This window comes from Salmo salar, chromosome ssa11 (genome assembly GCF_905237065.1).
Source record: "Salmo salar chromosome ssa11, Ssal_v3.1, whole genome shotgun sequence".
Taxonomy (NCBI): Eukaryota; Metazoa; Chordata; class Actinopteri; order Salmoniformes; family Salmonidae; genus Salmo; species Salmo salar.
Window position 1 is genome coordinate 30,650,012 of NC_059452.1, and position 18,294 is coordinate 30,668,305.

General features: G+C 44.0%; 1 protein-coding gene across 3 annotated transcripts in view; it reads left to right on the plus strand.

The window, feature by feature from the left end:
* The window catches only part of LOC106562413 (talin-2), a 121,371-nt gene that overhangs the window by 80,459 nt on the left and 22,618 nt on the right, over window positions 1-18,294 (plus strand). For all 3 annotated transcript variants that reach the window (XM_045689321.1, XM_045689320.1, XM_045689322.1), the window contains 19 exons: window positions 2,455-2,568; window positions 2,737-2,850; window positions 3,102-3,236; window positions 3,454-3,582; window positions 3,708-3,810; window positions 4,980-5,188; window positions 7,891-8,010; window positions 8,250-8,447; window positions 9,537-9,676; window positions 10,503-10,596; window positions 10,919-11,008; window positions 11,200-11,322; window positions 12,414-12,557; window positions 12,861-13,022; window positions 13,116-13,256; window positions 13,408-13,589; window positions 13,911-14,043; window positions 14,334-14,435; window positions 14,602-14,772. In XM_045689321.1, coding sequence (XP_045545277.1) covers window positions 2,455-2,568; window positions 2,737-2,850; window positions 3,102-3,236; window positions 3,454-3,582; window positions 3,708-3,810; window positions 4,980-5,188; window positions 7,891-8,010; window positions 8,250-8,447; window positions 9,537-9,676; window positions 10,503-10,596; window positions 10,919-11,008; window positions 11,200-11,322; window positions 12,414-12,557; window positions 12,861-13,022; window positions 13,116-13,256; window positions 13,408-13,589; window positions 13,911-14,043; window positions 14,334-14,435; window positions 14,602-14,772 — 2,604 coding nt within the window. The remainder of the gene's footprint in view (window positions 1-2,454; window positions 2,569-2,736; window positions 2,851-3,101; window positions 3,237-3,453; window positions 3,583-3,707; window positions 3,811-4,979; window positions 5,189-7,890; window positions 8,011-8,249; window positions 8,448-9,536; window positions 9,677-10,502; window positions 10,597-10,918; window positions 11,009-11,199; window positions 11,323-12,413; window positions 12,558-12,860; window positions 13,023-13,115; window positions 13,257-13,407; window positions 13,590-13,910; window positions 14,044-14,333; window positions 14,436-14,601; window positions 14,773-18,294) is intronic.

The window sequence follows — 18,294 nt, forward strand, 5'->3', positions numbered from 1 at the left end:
CAAATTGTGAATGAGAGACTATTGGTGTGTTCATCCTGTGCAAAAACAAAGCCGAGCTCATGCCTTTCGAGATTTTTTCAAATCATCATTAGTCTCATCATGCAGCCTTACACTGTATTAAAAATCAAAACATATAGCCCACTGTTTGTAGAACTAAAGTTACATTAATAACTCTAAATTGCGCATATAGGAGAACCTATTTCTTTATTAACCGCTCAACACAGAATAGTGTGTGTGCGCATTCCCTCAAATTGTTTTGGAGAAAATATTAATATTTTATTCAGCTTTGTTCAATTGTGTTCTTCATATTATAAAATAATATAAAATAATGCCACGGATTTATAAGCAAATCTTATCTGCTAAATTAAGTAGTGTAGCCCACAGCCATTTGGCATAGCCACATCAGGACCTAACATAAGGACAACTCCGAGCATGCTGTTCTTTTCTTCTGAAATAGACTACATTTTCTTCATATCATGCTTCTTTAGACCTGTCTAAAATAAATAATGGATTTATTGTGAATGGGTAGGCTATATTACATGGATTTATTAGACTTTTTTAAATGGCTTGTAGGCTATGTGTGGAAGCCAGGAGATGCTAAATGTGTTTGTTAATTAATGGTCAGTTACAGTGAGACCGGCAGTTATTTGCTTGACAATCACCGGCTGATGAAATTTCATGACCGCCACAGCCCTAAACAAGATTGTCCATGTATCGATCACATAAAGCGGCCTTTACTGGTTCTGACAGCAGACCTATCAGCTTGCTGCCAGCCCTTAGCGAACTGTTGGAAAAAATGGTTTGACCAAATACAATGCTATTTCTCTATAAACAAATTAACAACAGACTTTCAGCATGCTTATAGAGAAGGGCACTCAACATGTACTGCACTGACACAAATGACTGACTGTTTTATAAGAAGATTGTGGGAGCGGTACTGTTAGATTTCAGTGCAGCCTTTGATAGTATTGACCATAACATGTTGCTGAGAGAACTTATGTGTTATGGCTTTTCAACCTCTGTCATATCGTGGATTCAGAGCCATCTATCTAATAGAATTCAAAGGGTTTTATTTAATGGAAGCTTCTCTGTCAAACATGTAAAGTGTGGTGTACCGCAGGGCAGCTCTCTAGGCCCTCTACTCTTTTTTATATTTTTACCAATGACCTGCCACTGGCATTAAACAAAGCATCTTTGTCCATGTATGCTGATGATTCGACCATATACGCATCAGCAACCACAGCTAATTAAGTCACTGAAACCTTTAACAAAGAGTTGCAGTCTGTTTTATAATCGGTGGCTAGTAATAAACTGGTCCTAAAGCTAAGAGCATTGTATTTGGTACAAATCATTCCCTAAGTTCTAGACCTCGGCTGAATCTGGTAACGAATGGTCTGGTTGTTTAACAAGTTGAGTAGACTAAATTACTTGGTGTTACCTTAGATTGTGAACTGTCATGGTCAAAACATATAGATTCAATGATTGTAAAAATGGGGAGGTCTGTCCGTAATAAAGAGATGCTCTGCTTTTTTGGACACCACACTCCAAAAAGCAAGTTCTGCAGGCTTTAGTTTTGTCTTACCTTGATTATTGTGTGGTCGAGTGCTGCATGAAAAGACCTAGATAAGCTGCAGCTGGCCCAGAACAGAGTGGCACACCTTGCTTTTTATTGTAATCAGAAGGATGATATAAATACTATGCATGTCAGTCTCTCTTGGCTAAGAGTTGAGGAGAGACTGACTGCATCACTTCTTTTTATAAGAAACATTAATCTGTTGAAAATCCCAAATTGTTTGCATAGTCAATTTACACACAGCTCTGACACACACACTTACCCCACCAGACATGCCACCATGGGTCTTTTCACAGTCCCCAAATCCAGAACCAATTCAAGAACGCGTACAGTATTATATAGAGCCATTGTTGCATGGAACTGCGTTCTATCTCATACTGCTCAAATTAACAGCAAACCTGGTTTCAAAAAACCGATAAAGCAACACCTTCCCTATTTGACCTAGATAGTTTGTGCGTGTATGTATTGATATGGAGGCTACGTGTGCCTTTTTTAAATTGATGAAGTTTTGTCCTTGAGCTGTTCTTGTCTGTTAATGTTCTGTATTGTTCATGTTTTGAGTGGGCCACAGGCTCTCACAACAGCTAATGAGGATCCTAATAAAATACCAAATCAGGAGATTGTTTGAACTCTACTGCCCGACATTAAAGATGGCACGACAAATATTTGATCTCTGACCTGAGGAACCCTGGCTCTAAACGGAGACTGTCTGCCTCCCAAATGGCACTCTATTCCCTTTAGTACGCTTCTTTTGACCATGGTCCTGGTCAAAATAAGTGCACTACAAAGGGAATGGGGTGCCATTTGAGAGGCATCTTGTGTGTGTTTTGATTCGTTGAGGTAGTGATTCTAAACATGCCTGACGTGTGACATTCCAACAGAATGCTGCCAAGCAAGCTGCAGCTGCAGCTACCCAGACCATCGCTGCCTCCCAGAATGCAGCAGCCTCCAACAAGAACACCGCCGCTCACCAGCAATTGGTGCAGAGCTGCAAGGTACTGGGGATAAGTCTCTTAATGCCAGGGGACATTGCCAGTTGCTTGCATTGAACAATTTGTATGCCTACTGTAGTTATACAGCTATAATGGTGCTACAGCTATATAGAAACTGTGGTTAAATACTGTATGTGTGTTGACTGTTTATGTATGTGTGCGGCTCACTAGGCCATGGCAGACCACATTCCCCGGCTGGTCCAGGGGGTAAGGGGCAGCCAGGCCCAGCCTGAAGACCTCACTACCCAGCTAGCCCTCATCATCACCAGCCAGAACTTCCTACAGGTACACCCCCAGTGCCAGTCTGGCTCCTAATCTCACCACATATTGAATGAAGGGATCTCAATATATTGGTGTGTGTGTGTGTGTGTGTGTTTGAAAGCTTCTAAAGATATATTATTGATGATGTCTAATACTTGGGCAAGGCTGGGTTTTGTAGTCATAATTGATTCAAATACAGACATCTATTCTCTGGTACAAAACATCTTCTTGGGATGATTTTGACATTTCTCTGTTTCCTGTTTCTCTCATGACAGCCTGGCAGTAAGATGGTGACATCGGCGAAGTCGTCTGTTCCCACGGTGATGGACCAGGCCGCTGCTATGCAGCTGGGTCAGTGTGCCAAGAACCTGGCCACCAGCCTGGCAGAGCTCAGAACCGCTGCACAGAAGGTACACACACACACACACACACACACACACACACACACACACACACACTTAAGTCATACCTGTCGCTCACCTCTGTCACTTTGTGAGGGTACCTATCCCCTGTTAGGACTAGCCAGCTTCTGATAGGCTATGGCACTAAATACCAGCTCAGATGGGTTAAAAACTGTCAGTCTAGAATGACCAATTCAATGGTCTGCTCTCTCCCTGTGCTTTTTAGGCCCAAGAAGCCTGCGGCCCCATGGAGATCCACTCAGCTCTCACAGCCGTCCAAACTCTGAAGACTGAGCTCCAAGATGCCAAGATGGCTGCCATAGACATGCAGCTGAAACCACTACCTGGAGAATCGGTCAGGGAAATCTGATTTAATTGAATTAATCAACGTCTCTCATTACTTCTAGTGATTACTCTTTCATCCATTGCTGAGTCTGTTTGTCTGGGTGTCTGATGTACTGTGTGCTGTTCTCTCTGCAGTTGGAGAAGTGTGCTCAGGACCTGGGCAGCACTTCCAAGTCTGTGGGATCCTCCATGGCTCAGCTGCTCACCTGTGCTGCACAGGGCAATGAACACTACACAGGTACTGTACTACTGCCCTGGGACTCCCATTCTAATGACAGCAATACCGCTAGATAACAAACTCCATAGCACCACCAGGATGTGTCTATAATAGTATATTTCACTTTTGACTACAGATTTTACTGTTACTACTCAACATATTTTGATGCTTCGAGGTCAATAGTAGATTAGATTAAGCCTTTACTCTCTGAAAAGTAGCACAAAGACGAAAGCAGGAGAAATCCTTCCCCTACTTGAGTAGATGTGACATTCCTTCAGTAATCTTGTCTAGATGAATGGGGTAATGCAAGCTGATTCAATTTACTAGATTCCTCCCCAATGTGTTGTGTTGAAGCTGAAATGTTGCATTCCCTTGTTGAGGAAGTCAGCAGTTTAGACCTTATGAAACTAAACCAGAGGCTCTCGCTACCTGGTATAGCACACTGTCAACATGAGAGGGATATGGATATCGGAGGTCATAACATGCATTTATTAAGGCTTAATTCAATCTTCTGAATGCAAACAGTCCTTTTCATTTAATACATTTTTTTTATTTGTCACATGCTTGGTAAACAACAGGTGTAGACTGACAGTGAAATGTTTACTTATGGGCTCTTCCCAACAATGCAGAGAGAAAAATATAGAAAAAAATAAGAACACAAGGAATAAATACACAATGAGTAACGTTAACTTGGCGTTATACACGGGTACCAGTACTGAGTCGATATACAGAGGTACGAGTTAGTGCAGAGAGGGTCAATGCATATTGTCTGGGTAGCTATTTGGTTAACTATTTAGTAGTCTAACGGCTTGGGAGTAGAAGCTGTTCGGGGTCCTGTTGAGCTTGCCGTGCGGCAGTGGAGAGAGAGCTTGCCGTGCGGCAGTGGAGAGAGAGCTTGCCGTGCGGCAGTGGAGAGAGAGCTTGCCGTGCGGCAGTGGAGAGAGAGCTTGCCGTGCGGCAGTGGAGAGAGAGCTTGCCGTGCGGCAGTGGAGAGAGAGCTTGCCGTGCGGCAGTGGAGAGAGAGCTTGCCGTGCGGCAGTGGAGAGAGAGCTTGCCGTGCGGCAGTGGAGAGAGCTTGCCGTGCGGCAGTGGAGAGAGCGCTTGCCGTGCGGCAGTAGGGAGCTACTTCTGTAATAACTCTTATTTGTAACATTCCAAACCCTACTCACCATTTGTATATTTGCCTCCAGGGTTAGCAGCCAGAGAGACAGCCCAGGCGCTGCAGACTCTAGCCCAGGCAGCGCGGGGCGTGGCAGCCTCTACCACCAACCCTCAGGCAGCGGCGTCCATGTTGGATTCAGCCTGTGATGTTATGGAAGGCTCGGCCATGCTGATCCATGAGGCCAAGCAGGCCCTGGTCTCTCCCGGTGACGCAGAGAGCCAGCAGATGCTAGCCCAGGTGAGTGGGGGACTTCAGTAGAATAACATGCAGAGCCATATAGGGATGAAGCTACTGTACATCTCTATAAAAGGCTCTGCTATGTGTATGTACACTTGAAGTCAGAAGTTTACATACACTTAGGTTGGAGTCATTAAAACTAGTTTTTCAACCACTCCACAAATTTTTTTGTTAACAAACTATAGTTTTGACAAGTCAGTTATGACATTTACCTTGTGCATGACGCAAGTAATTTTTCCAACAATTGTTTACAGAGAGATTATTTCACTTATAATTCACTATCACAATTCCAGTGGGTCAGAAGTTTACATACACTAATTTGACTGTGCCTTTTAAACAGCTTGGAAAATTCCAGAAAATGATTTCATGGCTTTAGAAGCTTCTGATGGGCTAATTGACATTTGAGTCAATTGGAGGTGTACCTGTGGATGTATTGCAAGGCCTACCTTCAAACTCAGTGCCTCTTTGCTTGACATCATGGGAAAATCAAAAGAAATCAGCCAAGACCTCAGAAAAAAAATTGTCGACCTCCACGATTCCAGTTCATCCTTGGGAACAATTTCCAAACACCTGAAGGTAGCAAGTTCATCTGTACAAACAATAGTACACAATTATAAACACCATGGGGACCACGCAGCCGCCATACCGCTCAAGAAGGAGATGCGTTCTGTCTCTTAGAGATGAACGTACGTTGGTGCAAAAAGTGCAAATCAATCCCAGAACAACAGCAAAGGACCATGTCAAGATGCTGGAGGAAACGGGTACAAAAGTATCTATATCCACAGTAAAACGAGTCCTATATCAACATAACCTGAAAGGCTACTCAGCAAGGAAGAAGCCACTGCTCCAAAACCACCATAAAAGAGCCAGACTACGGTTTGCAACTGCACATGGGGACAGAGATCGTACTTTTTGGAGAAATGTCCTCTGGTCTGATGAAACAAAAACAGAACTGTTTGGCCATAATGACCACCGTTATGTTTGGAGGAAAAAGGGGGAGGCTTGCAAGCCGAAGAATACCATCCCAACCGTGAAGCACGGGGGTGGCAGCATCATGTTGTGGGGGTGCTTTGCTGCAGGGTGGACTGGTGCACTTCACAAAATAGATGGCATCACGAGGGAGGAAAATGATGTGGATATACTGAAGCAACATCTCAAGACATCAGTCAGGAAGTTAAAGCTTGGTCGCAAATGGGTCTTCCAAGTGGACAATGACCCCAAGCATACTTTCAAAGTTGTGGCAAAATGACTTAAGGACAACAAAGTCAAGGTATTGGAGTGGCCATCAAAAAGCCCTGACCTCAATCCTATAGAACATTTGTGGACAGAACGGAAAAAGCGTGTGCGAGCAAGGAGGCCTACAAACCTGACTCAGTTACACCAGCTCTGTCAGGAGGAATGGGCCAAAATTCACCCAACTTATTGTGGTAAGCTTGTGGAAGGCTACCTGACACATTTGACCCAAGTTAAACAATTTGAAGGCAATGCTTCCAAATATTAATTGAGTGTATGTAAACTTCTGACCCACTGGGAATGTGATGAAAGAAATTAAAGCTGAAATAAATCATTCTCTCTACTATTATTCTGACATTTCACATTCTTAAAATAAAGTCGTGATCCTAACTGACCTAAGACAGGGAATTTTTACTAGGATTAAATGTCAGGAATTGTGAAAAACTGAGGTTAAATGTATTTGGCTAAGGTGTATGTAAACTTCCGACTTCAGCTGTATATGGCTATGCAAACGTCCATATTTTCCATCTGTTCAGTATAATTGTCCTCTGTCTGAATGGAGTGGACTGTGATTGGTGCTCTTAGACAACCAAAGGGCTACTAGAGCTTTAATATCACCACTTTTATTCAGAAAGTCTTGGCTTGTGTTACAGTGAAGGTCAAGTGAGAGGCAACTATTTTTATTGTAGAGCTTCCACAGATCACTTTTCACAACTACAGTACCTGGTTGTGAATAATAAAATAATTAACTTTTCATAGACAAATAATAGTTGACATTTTATCAGCCCAGCTGAACATAACACTGGTCACCTGTCAAACACAGTGAGGTGTTCATCCTCCGCCTGCTGTAGCAGGAGATTCACAGCTTTAAGCACATATCAATTATTAATGCCTGGTCCTCCCCATATAACCTTCCCACCAGATGAATAAATGATGCATCTATAGATGCTACTGCAGATAAAGGGGCAGACTGGACATAGTATTGTGGTGTTTGTTCTGTTCCTTTGCAAATAGGACCCATTTTACATGGTGTCGAAGATCCCTTTGGTTTTGAATGGAATCCAATGAAAGTCCTTGAATTCCTCTTTGGATGATGATCTCTTTCAAATCTTACCAAATAAAAGGCTTCAATTGTGTCTCTTTATCTTTTCAGGTAGTCCTAGTTGTGCATTCAGTAATCCTTTCAGCAGCACGACTCGGGTTCTGTTGCTAGGCCCCACAGGGACACAGACATATTGGTTGGCATATGTTCTGTTGGAAACAGAAGTGCAAATTAGGAACATCAATTACTCCGCTATGCTTCTTGGCTCATTAGCATTTTAAGATTGTGATTGCAGCTCAACAACATCACTACTGTGGAAAACGCCTTCGTTCACGCATGAATGATCACACTTGACACACACGCAGGCACGCTCACAAACACACACACGCACACCTGTGCTCACACACACCTGTTCTCTCTGCTTCAGGTGGCCAAGGCTGTGTCCCACTCTCTGAATAACTGTGTCAACTGCCTGCCTGGCCAGAAGGATGTGGACATGGCCCTCAGGAGCATTGGAGAGGCCAGCAAGAAACTGCTGGGAGAAACGGTAAGTTCTACTCTTCCTTAAGTAAAGGTTACTTTATTGAAAAAACATTCACGTAAAGCCACTGATTACCCCGGAGTTAATCACCCGTTTATTGATTTAAAACTGCCGCTAGGTCAAACACTTATCTAATGTTTTTAAACCAAACTTACATTTATTGCACCACAACCTGAACACTGACTCGCTATGGCTGTCTTTGTCTCTCTCCGTTTTTCTTTATCTTTCTCTCTCTCTCTCTGTAGCTCCCTCCATCCACCAGGTCGTTCCAGGAGGCCCAGAGCGAGCTGAACCAGACCGCAGCAGATCTGAACCAATCAGCAGGAGACGTGGTCCATGCCTCCCGCGGCTCCAGCACCCAGCTCGCAGACGCATCTGGGAAGTTCAGCGAAGACTTTGATGAGTTCTTGGACGCCGGCATTGAGATGGCTGGGCACACTCAGGTGCAGTCAGAGTGGTCTGTCTGTGTGGTACTAAACCTGGAACGTGTTCGTTAGGGCATACCATAGCAATGGAAACCAAAATGAACATTTCTTATTGCCAAGTTCACATAGTGCCTCCCCGTTCCACGCAGTTTTGTTTTGTGCCTAATGAACACAAACGAGGCACCATACTGGATTTGACTGTTTTAGTGTGACTAATTTATTTACGTAAGCCTCTTCATCACCTTTTGGATATAAGACTCAACTGTATAATTTATCAAAGCTGATATGATGGAAAATAGAGGAGGAAAAGTTGACCAATTGGCCTCAAAAGACATAGCTTGGCCAACCATCAGTCAATCTATTTGTTGGTTAACTTTCCTTATAGATACGGAATATTTAATTGAATTGCCTCAGAGCGGAGGTCTGTTAAATTTAGTCTAAATAAGATGACAGTTGAAGGTCTTTTCCGGGCTGCCTTGCTGAGAAGGAAGGAGGAAATCTTAGTGGCATGACACTGATTACCAAATCAGACCCAGGTGACTGCAGGAACTGCCAGCAGCAGAGTTGGAACCATAGAGTCTGAGGGGAACAATAGACATGTTCAGCATGGTGCAGCTAGAAAACAGCCCAGGCACCATTCTCCTATTCATCTAACTGATGGATAGGAGGACCAGGGATAGTCAGTTGCACAGGGCTCCCGACTGGTGCAGCGGTCTAAGACACTGCATCTCAGTGCTAGAAGCGTCACTACAGACCCTGGTTCGATTCCAGGCTGTATCACAACCGGCCGGGATTGGGAGTCCCATAGGGCGGCGCACAATTGGCCCAGCGTCGTCCGGGTTTGGCCATTTTAGGCCGTCATTGTAAATAAGAATTTGTTCTTAACTTGCTTACCTAGTTAAATAAAGGTTATGTTCAGCGTTGATTAGCACTATATAGCCATGTCATCGCTCTGAGGGGATCAGTTACTAGGCAGATTTGGGTTCATTTAGACTCTAAATGACTAACAACATTTCATGCCCTTTCTGTATGACTTTTGTGTATGATTGATTTACAACTAGTGTTTATGACTTGTAATAACTGGTGATTCTGCTGTGGATGTTGTAGAGGAAAGATGAGCAGATCCAGGTGATAGGTAACCTGAAGAACATCTCCATGGCTTCCAGCAAGCTGCTCCTGGCAGCCAAGTCTCTGTCTGTAGACCCTGGGGCGGCTAACGCCAAGAACCTTCTGGCTGCTGCTGCAAGGTACCTACCATACACTACCCTCTATGTGGGCTCTCACAATACCATACCTGTTGATTGGTTATTTATCATGTCATGTTTGATTTAGAACAGGCGATTTTCCACCCACAGTTCTTTCAACTTTTGCAATGTGTTACAATACGCTTATGCCAGGGCCAAAGCAATGGGAGGTTTCACTGTGCCTTAGGAAGGGACAAGGCTTTTGATGTGACACACATGCACTTCTCAATCTCACACCTCCAGTGTAGCTCCACTTCACAGCAGAAATGTCCTCCTAGGTGGTAGATGACGTGCTGTCTCCCTTCAGGCTTGTGGAGGCTGTTAATTTCCTGTCTGGTAATTGGAAGGTTAAGAGGGAGGTGTGTGACTGAAATGTCTGACTGGCCTGCTGGAATTCTACTGAAAAAAAAAGAGAGAGAGAGGAGGAGGGGAGAGACCAGAGGGACCCAGAGCACGATATTAGATTTGGAACCAATGGAGCCTGGGACCTTGTGTTTGTGTAATGGAGCTGAACGCTGGTCTAAGTGCCTCTCATTTTGAACTTCTCTCGCACTCTCTCTCGGTTTCTCTCTCGGTCTCTCTCTCTCTCTCTCTCTCAGGCTCTCTCTCTCTCTCTCTCTCTCTCAGGCTCTCTCTCTCTCTCTCTCTCTCTCTCTCTCTCTCTCTCTCTCTCTCTCAGGCTCTCTCTCTCTCTCTCTCTCTCTCTTGGGCTCCCCCCCCCCTCTCTCTCTCTCTCTCTCTCTCTCTCTCTCTCTCTTGGGCTCCCCCCCTCTCACTCTCTCTTGGGCTCCCCCCCTCTCACTCCTCTCCATCCCATCCTGTGTTTCAGAGCAGTGACAGAGAGCATTAACCAGCTAATCACACTGGCCACACAGCAGGCACCGGGACAGAAGGAGTGTGACAATGCCCTACGAGAGCTGGAGGTACCATCAACATCAATAGCTTACATCAATAACATTAGCTTTACTGATAACAGCTGCAGTCATAGTGGTGGTAGCAGGAGTGTTAGTTGGAGCAGTAATGGTGTTAGTCAAAGCAGTGTCATCTGTAGCAGCCTTTGTTATGAGAGATTGGATAGTAGCATCATTAAATTGGGTTATGTTAAATGTATAGTTTATGGGAGTGCTCTAGGAGAATGTTTTCATGTAGCTCATTTAAGTTGTATCTATAATGGGTTTATTTGGTTTAAGTTACATTAGCAAGTCCCCTTCTAGATGTTAAGAGATGTTTTCCCTCTCCTCTCAGGCGGTGAAAGGAATGCTAGCCAACCCCAACGAGCCAGTCAGCAACCTCTCCTACTTCGACTGCATCGAGAGCGTCATGGAGAACTCCAAGGTAGGGAGGACCACGACCCTGAGCGCTGCTGAAAGAGCAAGCATAACCACAACCTCCAGACAGATGGAAACGAGTAGAGATGGAGAGATGGGAGGGAGAGCAGAGAGAGAGCGGTGACCTGCCTGGCTGAGGAATGCTACAGCTTAATCCCTCCCTTCTGCTCTTTTCCTCTGTTCCCCCTGTTCTTTCAGGTCCTGGGAGAGTCCATGGCTGGCATTTCTCAGAACTGTAAAACCGGGGATGTGCCAGCGTTTGGGGGCTGTGTGGGACTGGCCTCCAAGGCCCTGTGTGGGCTCACTGAGGCTGCAGGACAGGTGAGGACATGCTACGGAGTACCTGCTCTGGACCTACCAGACATACTGTGTGAATATGTGAGCACCCTGTGTGTGTTCTGCTTGAGCTGGGGAGTGTTGTGCTAGTGTAGAAAGAGAGTAGTGTGGACTTCTGTTTTTCCACTACTGTCCATTTCTGGGTTTTCCCTTACTACATCAATATACCACACATGAGTAGGCTCTGTCCATCTGTGTGTAGACCAGATGCTGTGTTCAGTAAAAAGCTGCTATTTAAGCTGCTAACATTGTAGCCTAGCTGTTTTCTGCTACTATGAGACCCACGTCTGGTTCTACAGTATGCTGATGTCTCTCCTCCTGTCCCCTCTCCTCTACAGTATGCTGATGTCTCTCCTCCTGTCCCCTCTCCTCTACAGTATGCTGATGTCTCTCCTACTGTCCCCTCTCCTCTACAGTATGCTGATGTCTCTCCTCCTGTCCCCTCTCCTCTACAGTATGCTGATGTCTCTCCTCCTGTCCCCTCTCCTCTACAGTATGCTGATGTCTCTCCTCCTGTCCCCTCTCCTCTACAGTATGCTGATGTCTCTCCTACTGTCCCCTCTCCTCTACAGTATGCTGATGTCTCTCCTACTGTCCCCTCTCCTCTACAGTATGCTGATGTCTCTCCTCCTGTCCCCTCTCCTCTACAGTATGCTGATGTCTCTCCTCCTGTCCCCTCTCCTCTACAGTATGCTGATGTCTCTCCTCCTGTCCCCTCTCCTCTACAGTATGCTGATGTCTCTCCTCCTGTCCCCTCTCCTCTACAGTATGCTGATGTCTCTCCTCCTGTCCCCTCTCCTCTACAGTATGCTGATGTCTCTCCTCCTGTCCCCTCTCCTCTACAGTATGCTGATGTCTCTCCTCCTGTCCCCTCTCCTCTACAGTATGCTGATGTCTCTCCTCCTGTCCCCTCTCCTCTACAGTATGCTGATGTCTCTCCTCCTGTCCCCTCTCCTCTACAGTATGCTGATGTCTCTCCTCCTGTCCCCTCTCCTCTACAGTATGCTGATGTCTCTCCTCCTGTCCCCTCTCCTCTACAGTATGCTGATGTCTCTCCTACTGTCTCCTCTCCTCAGGCCTCCTACCTGGTGGGCGTGTCTGACCCCAACAGTCAGGCAGGGCATCAGGGGTTGGTCGACGCCATCCAGTTTGCACGAGCCAATCAGGCGATCCAGATGGCCTGTCAGAACCTGGTGGATCCGGACAGCAGCCCCTCACAGGTCAGTTGGGACATAATAACACAGGTTTGTTTGGTTTTATTTGTTTACTAACTAGTCACCTTGGGTTGATTTGAAGAGTCTCTATTGAAATGAGATGTTTATGAGCCATCAGCTGTTCCCTTTGTCATGTTTATCTCTTGTCATCTACTTTAGAATAATCCCGAGCTGCTGATTTGTTTGTTGTTGTCCTTCATCTGACGTGTTATGGTTCATCTGTCTAGACGTCCGGGTTGCCTCCCACCACGTACCAATGTTTCCATTTAGGGTATGGCTTTCTGAGACTGGTATGGTGGCTGTTTTCAGGTGCTGTCGTCTGCCACCATCGTAGCGAAGCACACGTCAGCTCTTTGCAACGCCTGTCGCCTGGCCTCCTCCAAGACAGCCAACCCCACAGCCAAGAGACACTTTGTCCAGTCGGCCAAGGAGGTGGCCAACAGCACAGCCAACCTGGTCAAAACTATAAAGGTAAGACTGCAGACTCCAATGAGGGTTTTTGAACTGATAGACTGGCCCATTATGTGTATATTGACCTGTGTTTCTCCATTTCCTTCTCTCGAGGCTCTGGATGGTGATTTCTCTCAGGAGAATAGGAACACGTGTCTGGTGGCCACAGCTCCACTCATAGAGGCTGTTGAGAACCTCACAGCGTTTGCGTCTAATCCAGAGTTCGCCAGCGTCCCTGCTCAGATCAGCAATGAGGTACGACTTCTGACCATTTCTAAACATGGTGCTCCTTTGAACTCTGTGAGACAAACTGCAATGACATTGTGGGTGTAGAAAACATTTACGTTAAACATTTTAATTTTCATGGTTGTCATGGAGATGTTCATCTTTCTTTCGTTATGTGCAGGGCTCTGCCGCTCAGGAGCCCATCCTCCAATCAGCTCGCGCCATGCTGGACAGCTCCACCCACCTGTTGAAGACTGCACGTTCACTGGTTATTAACCCCAAAGACCCACCCACCTGGTCGGTCCTGGCTGGCCACTCTCGGACTGTGTCCGACTCCATCAAAGGTCTCATCACGGCCATCAGGTTGGCACAGTGACAGCACTGCACATCTTACTGGCCTGGACATGGACAGCTGTTATAACTCATTAAGTTATGATAAGCAGTTATAATAACCTTCAGAGGTTGGACAAGACCATAATGTACATCCTTGATCTCTGATTGGCTGATTTGGCTCAAGGCTGTTGATCGGCTTACTGATGGTTTGTTAGAATTCAACATCTCTCCAGATCTCTCTGATCCTGTTGGATGCCTGCCAGCTGACATAGATAAATAAACATGCTCTTTTTATTTATTTCATCCTCTTTCCCTCTCTACCCTCTCTCTTTCTCTCTCTCCGCCTCTCAGGGACAAGGCTCCAGGCCAGAGGGAGTGTGACTACTCCATAGATAACATCAACAGATGTATCCGGAACATTGAGCAGGCCTCGCTAGCCGCAGTCAGCCAGAACCTGGCCAGCAGGGATGACATCTCACTGGAGGTAATGATCGTTAATGAGATGCTACACGCTCTGCTGACCCACAGGCAACCCCCCCTCCCTCTCATTCTCTCTCTATTCATCCTTCTCTCCCTTTACCCATCTCTCTCAATCTCTCTGTCCGTTAGTGGGCTACAGATCTTTGATCAGGGCTACTGCTAGTTGAGACCAACTTCCATTTGAATGAAGTTAAAAGCAGTTTGGACAGGGAGCGTCAGAATTGCCACAGAACCACAACATGCCTTGCATAATGACCAATGTTGATATTATTTTACTCTGATCAATCCCATCAGGCCTTGCAAGAGCAGCTGACGTCCACAGTGCAAGAGATTGGATACCTGATCGACCCAATATCTACAGCCGCCAGAGGGGAAGCTGCCCAACTAGGACACAAGGTAACTAGTTGCAGCATCATCACTGTTACCAGTACTAGGTCTATATCACCTGTCAGGTGCAGTCAATAGCTGCGCTCCAGGTTTTTAACATTTTATGACCATCTGGAACGCAACAATAATCAGTCTGACACATTAACCTCTGACCCTTGACCCCTTTCCTTCCCAGGTGACCCAGCTGGCGGGCTACTATGAGCCTCTGATCAGGGCGTCGGTGGGCGTGGCGTCCAAGCTGCAGGTCCACCAGCAGCAGATGGCCTTCCTGGACCAGACTAAGACCCTGGCAGAGTCCGCCCTGCAGATGATCTACGCAGCCAAGGAGGGAGGAGGAAACCCCAAGGTATGGAAAAATATGGGTGATAGGGCCAAAATATCATGTCAAGATATTTTTCTAATTTATGACAGTATATGATGGTATTTTGAAGTATCTGAATAATACAAGTTCTAAACCTGTTTTATGAGTAGTGCATGCCCCTGGGATGGCAAAAATGAATTATAAGTGTTTTTAATGGGCTTTTTCCATTATATTTGTTTTATACTCAACTAGGACAAAACTGACAGTGAAGTAATCCAATTTTCCATTTATTAGCACTGTATCAGCATATCGTCATAGACCGTATTGTAAAAATCCATACGGGTATGTGGATATATGGCCTACCCTTCACAGTTTAACAGGACTTTGAGTTTTTGATAAACACTATCTAAAGCCTACCATCATTGCACTTTACAGCAACTTTAATTGATTGGATTTATAAATCACTCAAAGTGCTTTATAACACAAAGGGGAAACTCCACCTCATCTTTATGGATTATGCAATATAACCTATACAGTTGCTAATAACTAATACGTATGTTGTTTGAACAATAACTAATAGATGCACTTTTCTAAGTTTAACTTAGGAAGTGAAGAGACTACTAGTCTAACATATACAGTTGAAGTCAGAAGTTTACATACACCTTAGCCAAATACATTTAAACTCAGTTTTTCACAATTCCTCACATTTAATCCTCGTAAAACTTCCCTGTCTTAGGTCAGTTAGGATCACCACTTTATTTTAAGAATGTGAAATGTCAGAATAATAGAAGAGAATGATTTATTTCAGCTTTTATTTCTTTCATCACATTCACAGTGGGTCAGACGTTTACATACACTCAATTAGTATTTGGTAGCGTTGCCTTTAAATTGTTTAACTTGGGTCAAACATTTCGGGTAGCCTTCCACAAGCTTCCCACAATAAGTTGGGTGAATTTTGGCCCATTCCTCCTGACAGAGCTGGTGTAACTGAGTCAGGTTTGTAAGCCTCCTTGCTCACACACGCTTTTTCAGTTCTGTCCACAAATTTTCTATGTGATTGAGGTCAGGGCTTTGTGATGGCCACTCCAATACCTTGACTTTGTTGTCCTTAAGCCATTTTGCCACAACTTTGAAAGTATGCTTGGGGTCATTGTCCACTTGGAAGACCCATTTGCGACCAAGCTTTAACTTCCTGACTGATGTCTTGAGATGTTGCTTCAATATATCCACCTAATTTTCCTCCCTCATGATGCCATCTATTTTGTGAAGTGCACCAGTCCCTCCTGCAGCAAAGCACCCCAACAACATGATTCTGCCACCCTCGTGCTTCACGGTTGGGATGGTGTTCTTTGGCTTGCAAGCCACGCCCTTTTTCCTCCAAACATAACGATGGTCATTATGGCAAACAGTTATATTCATCAGACCAGAGGATATTTCTCCAAAAAGTACAATCTTTGTCACTATGTGCAGTTGCAAACCGTAGTCTGGCTTTTTTATGGCGGTTTTGGAGCAGTGGCTTCTTCCTTGCTGAGCGGCCTTTCAGGTCATGTTGATATAGGACACATTATACTGTGGATATAGATACTTTTGTACCTGTTTCCTCCAGCATCTTCACATGGTCCTTTGCTGTTGTTCTGGGATTGATTTGCACTTTTCACACTGATGTACGTTCATCTTTAGGAGACAGAACGCATCTCCTTCCTGCGTGGTCCCATGGTGTTTATACTTGCGTACTATTGTTTGTACAGATGAACGTGGTACCTTCAGGCGTTTGGAAATTGCTCCCAAGGATGAACCAGACTTGTGGAGGTCAAACATTTTTTTTTTTTAATTCAGAGATCTTGGCTGATTTCTTTTGATTTTCCCATGATGTCATGCAAAGAGGCACTGAGTTTGAAGGTAGGCCTTGAAATACATCCACAGGGACACCGCCAATTGACTCAAATAATGTCAATTAGCCTATCAAGCTTCTAAAGCAATGACATCATTTTCTGGAATTTTCCATGCTGTTTAAAGGCACAGTCAACTTAGTGTATGTTAACTTCTGACCCACTGGAATTGTGATACAGTGAATTATAAGTGAAATAATCTGTCTGTAAAACATTGTTGGAAAAATTACTTGTCATGCACAAGGTAAATGTCCTAACCGACTTGTTAACAAACTATAGTTTTGGCAAGAAATTTGTGGAGTGGTTTATAAACTAATTTTAACCTGTTGGGGCTACAGGTTAGCAATGAACCCCGAGCCGGGATTGCTAACAAGGCTGGAAATTCAAAACATCAAAAATCTAATAATTTCAATTTCTCAAACAATCAACTATTTTACACAATTTAAATGATAAACATCTCCTTAATCTAACCACATTGTTCGATTTTCAAAGAGGCTTTACGGCAAAAGCATAAAGTTAGATTATGTTAGGACAGTACATAGCCACAAAAGTACAAACATCCATTTTCAATTCAAGGTCAGGCGTCACCAAAAGCAGAAACCAGCTTGAATTATGCACTAACTTTTGTCAATCTCCATCAGATGACACTCCTAGGACATTATGTTATACAATACATGCATTTTTTGTTCCATCAAGTTCATATTTATATCCAAAAACAGCATTTTACAGTAGCGTGAAATTCCGATTTTTTTCTTCTCTGAAATGCTTCCGTGAACATAACAAAATTACTATTCGAAAACATTGGTAAATTATAATATTGTCATTCAAAGAATAATATATTATCATCTCGTAATTGCTACCGAATGGCCAGATCTCAAAATAACTTTACTGGGAAATCACATTTTGCAATAAACGGGGTGCTATGCTAAGAACAACAGGCTATGCTATACAGTTAGCATCATCTAAAATCGATAATAACATTGTAAATATCCCCTTACCTTTGATTATCTCCATCAGAAGGCAGGCATCCCAGGTCCGGAAGGCATCCCAGGTCCGGAACAAATGTGGTTTCTTTTGACAAAGTTCATAATTTATGTCCAAATAACACCAAGTACTTAGCGTTCATTATGCTCCCACAAAACGTGGTGGGGGGACTGTAAAATCACGCCGAAAAGCTAAAAAAAACTAGTAAATAATCTATTTATGTTCGTTCAAACATGTCAAATGTTGTTTAGCATTCATCTTTTGGTCCATTTTTAACGTTAAACATCAGTAATATTTTCACACAACCTATCCTATGTCTAGATAAACAATGAAGACAAAACTCATGTTTCTCAGATTTATGCGCAGGCGCAAAAAAATGAAGTGATGACATGTCAACTTCCTTGGATTCTAATTTGCTCTCTGTTTATCATAGACACTTCAAACAACTTTATAAAGATCGTTGACATCTAGTGGAAGCCGTAGGTGTTGCGAAATGAATCCTTTCTCACTATGGTATCTATAAAACAATGACACTAAATAGTACAGTCACAAAATTCACATTTTTTTTTTTATCTATTTTTCAAAGGTTTTTGCCTGCAATATGAGTTTTGTTATACTTACAGACACCATTCAAACTGTTTTAGAAAATTCAGAGTGTTTTCTATCCGAATGTGTTAATAATATGCATATCCTA